This window comes from Cariama cristata, unplaced genomic scaffold (assembly GCF_000690535.1).
Source record: "Cariama cristata isolate BGI_N322 unplaced genomic scaffold, ASM69053v1 scaffold16880, whole genome shotgun sequence".
Lineage (NCBI taxonomy): Eukaryota > Metazoa > Chordata > Aves > Cariamiformes > Cariamidae > Cariama > Cariama cristata.
The window spans coordinates 35,714-43,303 of NW_009593110.1; the positions used below are offsets into that span (position 1 = coordinate 35,714).

Consider the following 7,590-nt stretch of genomic DNA (forward strand, 5'->3'; position numbering starts at 1 on the left):
CCACACAGCTGGTTAATTTTATCTGTTAGTGCTGTAAAAAGTGGCTGACTGATTTCGTCAACAGTTGTATCTCATATTTAAGATGAGAAACTAAGTGTGGATCTCGTGTTTGGGATTTTACCAGAAACCCTAACATGTCGGAAGGCAAAACTAGTTATATGGCAAAAAGATAGCTTAGCTTATTTCTCTTCCGACATACTGAATTCTGTGAGCATATTGGTGGCATTTTTTAGTCATATAGGTTCTGGAGGGGGAAAAGTGTGATCTCTGAAGGTGTATGTGTTGAGGTAAGCAAATCAGTACTTTGAAGTGATATTTCAAAATCCATACTATTTGGAATATTCTCACTATTGTACCCAGTACTGTGTTTAACTGTTTAGAATTTTTCTGAAGCTCTAAGGTGTGTTACACATACCTCACATACATACATACATACATACTACTTGGCTAAAGTGAGCTGAGCTACAGTGCTAGACTGAGGAAAAAATGGAACCCGCTAACTAGTTTTGAGAAGTATAATAGTAGATATTCAGAGCTGTCCAGCCTCTCTGCTTTCAGAGAATACCTTTACATTGATTTTTGAAGTGCTGCTTAGTCTCTTCAGTCTCTTTATTGCTGTGAAATATTGGAAACTGCATTGGTGTAAGGAAGCATTTTTAACTTACTGAGACTATGCCAGTTTCTGCTCTGATGTTAGAAAAGTGATGTAAGAGTTATTTAGGGATGTAGCCCTGAATTTCTTACTGAATCGGGAATGACCTGATTTACAGAAATAAATTATTTATTATGCATTGCTTAAATGCTTGTGGCTGCAGTACTAAATATATATCAGCAATGTTGTTATGTATACTTACTGTCCATAGAAATAGTTTGTATGAGTAAAAGAAATGAGGAAATTACGTGCTATAGTTCTGTTTAATCTGTCCAGGTAGTAAGACTCTGCTTTAAGAATTTTTGTAATCTGGAGTAATTTTCATTCATTTCCTTGGGTCTTCACATCTGCAAAGCTGAGCCTGTGTTTTGGTGTCATCCTGAATCACTACTTGCCTGATGCAAGATGCACAAGTAAATTACTTTCTCTGGTATATTGTTAAGCTACGCACTGAACACTTCTTGCAGTCTGTATTGGCAGTTTCTGTACCATTCCTTAGTATTGTATAGCCCATACTCTTTTGTGCTCTTCACTTTTGAAAATTGTTTGCTTGAAAATTGAATCAACTTTCAAATTGTAAAAACTTAAACCTTTTCTGATCTACAAATCTGAGGTATATAAGTAACTTAAAAAGAAAACCTGTAGCAATTAGAATTTGGAAGCAAATCCCCTAATTCAGTAGCATGAATTTCTAGGTGGTAACTGTTGTGAAACATATTTAGATTCTCTTAGTTAAAAAACAGAGGGATCGAAAGATAATGGATAGACATGGACAAGTGGGTTTCAAATAAAACTAAGCATTCTTTTTTTCAATAAAATGCGAACTTTGTTCAGTTTACTGGATTACAGTCATAAGGGTGCATATTTTGGAACAGATTAGAAATTTTCTCATGGGGAACCGATTTTGTCAAAAAATGGTGATGGGATTCAGGTAAAACACTTTGTGGGAATCCTGTCAAAACTCTTGATGGAGTTGATAAACCCACTTTAGTTCCTGCCTGCTGTGCTGGAGCTGCCGACTCCTGGCAGGCAACCCGGGGGCTTGGCGGGTTGGGGGGCTGCTCCACGTTGGGGTTCCCACTCTCTGTACTCCCCGGCTGCGGGGCCGCACGCCCTCCCTCTGGCTGGGGGGGTGAGTAGGAAGCTCTTCTGAAACTCCTGCTTCAAGGAACCTGCCTGTTAGCTGGAAAAAAAATCATTTATTTTGATTTCTCTTTTTTAAGATTGAGTTACTCTCCAAATTACTTTCTTGGAGTGGGATTTTTCTTTAACTTTGCCACGATTTGGGTGTGAGAAGAGGATGGGGGAAAAAGAGAGGTTTTAGAGGGAATATTTTGCAGGGCGAGATTTCTGCTTTACAGCAGACACTGGTAGGGACTGAAGGGCTTAATGCACAGATGGTGATAGACCGTACTGTACCAGTCTGAGAAAATGATTAATCAATACTACAGGGATTTATTCTAGTATTTAGTTCTTTTAATTTAGCCTTCTGTTTCTCTGCTCAGGAGTTCTGTAAGAGAATGTTCTAAATGTGATGCTGATTCAGGATCCTGGTGATTTTTGAAAGCAATCCAAACAGTTCCCTAAGTTTGTTTTTTTTTTAGCTGGATCTTGTGGCAAATGGCAGTGAAGAGAACAAATGTTCTGTCCATGTTTCTAACTGCGAGTTGCATAAATATGGCTTGGGTTTTAATGAAGTGGACTTGGAGAAGGAATACTGAGGAGCAGCAAATGATAAGCGAGTGAGATGCTTAATGCACATTTTTCATTGTCCTGTTGCACTTGCATTGCTGTAGGCAACCTTCATTCTGATACCTCCGAACTTTTGAGAGCTTGCCTTTCTGACTTTATTGATCTCTTAAAAGGAAGCCTGTAACTTCATAAATCTTGTTTTCAGCAAAATTAAAAAGAAAAAAAAGTAGCACGTGAAGTGGCATTATTTACACCAGTGTAATTCATTAATAGAGTTGGAACTTCTGGGCTCCTGATGCAGATCCTTGCTTCATGAGTTACTGGAGGATGTTGTCACCCTTTATGGAGGATCAGTGCTGGAGGAAGAAAACATCTTCCAGTGAGCACAAGGCTCCTTCCCTTTTTCTCTTCATCTCTTCTTTAATGTTAGTCACCTTTGCACTACTTGGCTTTTCCTCCTTGTCCTGTTCTGTTCCCTCACCCAGGTCTAGATTTTACTACGCTGGTTTCTTTTAATACTTACTACCTTGAAGTTTTCTGCCTGAACTAGAACCTCTCCCTGCTTCTATGCTGAGTTCTACTGCTTGTCTTAGGCACTCCCATCCTCTTGATGCTCCTTGTCCAAAACGAGATGTCTTTTCTCCTCATCACAGCATGAAAGCTTCTTGTTCAGGATGTGTTTCCATTGCCTCCCCAGTTCTCCCCTGCGTGGTTGTTCATTGTATCTTTGTCTCCTGCTCTTTGTCTCATTTAGCTCTTCAGTCTGTCTTCCCCTTGTCCTGCTTGGTTGTTTCCCACCAACCTGCTGATGGTAATGCCCTCTCCCAGCATACACATGCTTTCCCTGGTCAGTTCTTAAGTTTGTCCTGCCTCTCTCTTCCCATTTCTCCTTCATGCCCAGCCGCTTTCCTGGCTCTGTTCATTCCTTTTTCCTCTACGGTCTGTCATGTCACCATCTCAGTATTTGAATTTCTTCTTCCACTGTGGGTGTTGGTGGTGAGGTAACTGAGGTTGCTGGAAAGGTAGAACTGAAGTGTCTGTGGGGCCTCTGCCTCAATCCAGTGGGAGATGTACTTAGAGGAAAAATAGACTTGAGACGAAGAACACTTGCTTCATCAGAATGGCTCATGATTGGACCTGATGTGTGTGGGAGGTTGGAGAGCACCTCTGAAATCCTCAGAGATTTTAGTCAAATTCTTAAAAATATTTACTCTGTATTTGTAAATATATATGTTGGAGACAGGGAGAACTTGTCATCCAACACTGAGGGGGACAGACAGGTTCTTTTAGGGATCCTTGACAGGATGGTGATGGCACTAAATCATGGTTACAACTAAAGCTTTATTTGCTTAACAGGATATTCTGATTAATATAGCACAGAATTTATATTAGAATGGCACAGGACTTCTACAAGCAGAATCAATATTGTACAATTTATAAGTAGTCTAATACAGAATTTATAATACAACTTAAGTTATGATTTCTAATCACCTGGACCCTCTGCAGGTTGGATCAAATCTTTAATACATGGTTGGCTGTACCAATATAACAATCATAACCTAGACTCGAAATTCATATAAAAGAATATGAGTCACTCACTCAATCCTCAGAAGAAGCAGAGGACGGTGGAGGCATCCCTGGCCGGCAGCGGGTCATGGGTCTCACTGTCCAGCAGCAGCTCCCATCCAAGTTCCCCCCTTAGGACCGGTAACTGCTTGGTTTTATAGAGAGTGCTCTGTGTGCTGTTAACGCTTCACTCCTCTGTGACGGGGCCATCACCACCACCTCCTGGCCCCAGGTGCCTCGCACCTTCAAGACCGGCAAGGGAGGGAGTAATTGGCCTGGCACCCAGTAACCTTGGGGCTGGGAGGGAGTGGAAGAAGAAATCTGTTTGGTTTGTCTGCTTGGTTCACAGGACCTTCAGGACCTTATAATGAGGTGAAAGAGAATGAATATGTGACCCGCTCAGTCACAGAGAATGGCTGCTTGCTGCATAAAAGGGTGCTACTTATGCTAACCACATTGCCAGGGGTCAGGAGCAGGGGGTACCGCTCACAGAACAGCCCTAAGAACAGTTGGTTTCAGTGTGAACAGTTGGTTTGGTAGAGACTTTAGCAACAGTGGGCTGAATTTTACAATGGAAAGTTGTTGACGATATTGGTGATAATAGGCACTCCCAGGCTACCTCTGAATACCAGTGACTGGTATTAGTAACAACTAAGAGTGTTTTATGCTGGAGGAATGACCTACAAGTGATTGCAAGCCACAGTGTTAACTTCTAGAATGGGAAGAATTTACTTAGATGGATAAAAAGATGCATTAAGAAGTAATGGAATATGTAAAACGAAGTCACTGAAGGCTGAATATCAAGATTGTAAAGCAGTATGCTATAGGATGTTTCTTCCAAGGAATTAGTAGAAATTCTTTTTTAAATGTTTGTGTTGACCAGACGAAATGCAGAGATATCCTGTAAGAAGCACTTTCATATTAATGGGAGGAAGATTGTAAAGCAAAATATTCCTTTAATTTGTCTCTTCTGAGGAGCGTATGTTTGAGTTCTAGAAATGCAATATATAGCATAACCTCAAGTGATGTTCACAAAGCTACTTGAAATAGACTACTACTTTTCACTGTCATCCTTAAGTAGGACATAGGGCCCTTAAATACCCATGGAAATTTAAGTGCAAGGAGAGAAAACTAGGCTCTGATCCAAAGCCAGTTGAAGCTGATTAAGAGACTGCTTTTGGCTACCGAGGGCTCTGGCTTAGGCCACTAGCAAGCTAGAATGGAGTCTCAGGTGTTCAGATGGACTTTTTTTGTTAGTTAAGTGCAGGTTTTTCTTCTGATTGATGTTTGATTATAGGAGATGTCCCAGTGTAACACCTAAAGCGTTACATATTTTCACTATTGAATTCTAGAAATAGTAAGTGGGTAACACTTAACACCTTAACTACACTTAATCACCAGATTATGTATTGTTCTGTTTTTATGGCTTGACACTATACACTGTTAAATCACAGGTATACCTGGAGATGATATAATTATTCCTGTAAGATATGTCTACAGCTAGAATAGAGGCAAGGAAAATATCTTTACTTTGCATAGTTTGCAGTTCTTTATTTGGCCTGTTTTAGTGTGCTTCTCAATTCTTTCTGCCCTGTTAGATGTTTAAACTTTCAAATGGTGAAACAGAAGAGAGCGATATGTTTTTCAAATAGGAAGTGCCTGTAGAGTTGCAAATACAGGTTAAAGTGAGAGGTGATGGTCTGCCTGACTCAGATGATTGTCTTATTTTACTTGTTTGCATGCTTATCTTCTATTTTAGAAATAGAAAATAAAATGTTTACATTTTATCATAATGGGTTTTTTTGAGTGTGATCCAAGTTAGTTCTTTCATTTTAATTCCACTTGGCATGTTGCCACACTTAATTTTACAGCTTGGCCTGAACTTTTTATAGATGTGCATAATTATTAGCTATCTGTGTGCTGTGTCTCCACTTTTTTCAAGTTGAGAAGAGTTGGAAAGTCACTTTTGGAGTTGGGTCAAGATTTCATTCCAAATGTCAATAGAAATTTAGAGCTTGTTCTCTCTTCTAGCCGAGCTAGATTGCTTACATACTATTCACCAATGAAATTTTCCATAGTACAAAAAAATATTTTGAATAACTCTTACCTAGCATTCTGTAAAGCATCATGAAAAATGGGGTTTAGCGCTTGAGGGTCAAAATGTTTGCATCTGTTTGGGAGGATAAATTGGAACTTGTTTTAATTATTTTCTTTGGTATTTGGCCTCTAGGTTCCAGCAAGATGTGGAGTTACAGTCCGAGACAGCCTAAAGAAAGCTCTGATGATGAGAGGTCTTATTCCAGAATGCTGTGCTGTTTACAGAATACAAGATGGGTATGGTTTGTGTGTGATAGTTTAGAATCTCTTCTTGGAGTTACCCAGTATGGCCAGTTCCATCCGACATTGTAGAAGTTGTTTTCAGAGTTCAGAATGATACGATATTTTGCACTAAAACAATTTACACCTTGAAGACATATCTAAAAAGAATGGCAAACTCCTAAAAAAAGATTTAATCACTTCAAGAACAGGCGTAATGTAGATTAATATCTTATAGACTGCTGGCAAAAAAAACACTCAATCAAACTCATGCTAACCAAGCAAGTAAATAGGTTTCGTTAACTTTTTGGCTTTATTTGACTTGGTTATAGTCCTTTCTTAACTGAATATATAGAGAGTTCCTATGGGGGAAAAAAATTGACTTTTTAGCCCTAAAAAGTTTGTAGATTATCTTACTGCACAAAATTAGCCATCTCTTTGGAACTCTTCTGGGACAGGTACTTTCACAAGCACTTTATTTGATCAGAAAGGTATCTGTCGCTTTGGAACCAGGGAATCGGGCACTATTGGAGCTTATTGAAAAAGTGCATTTCTTTAATGCAGTTTTTCCAGGGAATGTGTACTTTCCTTGGTGTGTGCTGAGTTTAATGGCTTGGCTTTAAAGTTTCCTACAGTTAACAGACTGGGTAGCAAACCCCCATAGTGCAACTTTCTACCTGGTCTCACATCTTCAGCAGGAGACCTGCAAGGGCTTGTGTGCTGGTGCTAATGAAAGGCTTATTTACACCTTAGGGAGAAGAAGCCAATTGGCTGGGACACTGACATTTCCTGGCTCACAGGAGAGGAGTTGCATGTGGAGGTCTTGGAGAATGTGCCACTCACGACACACAATTTTGTATGTACTGGTTTTTATGAAATGTTGAGTAGGGTTAAATCAACTTTGTACTTTCAAATTCAAATGAAACAACTGTGAATAATATTTCGTATCTGTGGGATGTGGTGGGGGTTGCAAAAGTTTTTAATTAGAGTAGCTTAAGTGAATTAGATAGAATTGTAATTGAAATAAGTGATGTTAGAGTTCTTGATCGCCCTTAAAACTTTCACATTTGGATGGAATACACCCTCTAAAATCTATAAATGTAGGGGGTTTAAATCAACACTGCATTGCAGAGCTGTAATAATAATCTACTATTTTTGTATTGCTGTATCTATAAAATGTATTCTGGGCCTCCCTGCTGGCTCTGCAGCAGCAATTAACTAATGAACTAACTATTCCCAGAGCGGTGCTGACATCATCAATGATGCTAGTGCACAAATATGTTTTGACCTGATAAGGCACCAAGTAAATGGAAGCTGCTAAACAGAATACATCTAAATGGTTCCAGCTACACTCAAAATCCTGG

At 39.4% G+C, this 7,590-nt stretch overlaps 1 protein-coding gene across 2 annotated transcripts in view; it reads left to right on the forward strand.

Moving 5' to 3' along the window:
* The window catches only part of BRAF (B-Raf proto-oncogene, serine/threonine kinase), a 62,387-nt gene that overhangs the window by 19,841 nt on the left and 34,956 nt on the right, over positions 1 to 7,590 (forward strand). For both annotated transcript variants that reach the window (XM_009709078.1, XM_009709070.1), the window contains exons 3-4: positions 6,141 to 6,244; positions 6,980 to 7,082. In XM_009709078.1, coding sequence (XP_009707380.1) covers positions 6,141 to 6,244; positions 6,980 to 7,082 — 207 coding nt within the window. The remainder of the gene's footprint in view (positions 1 to 6,140; positions 6,245 to 6,979; positions 7,083 to 7,590) is intronic.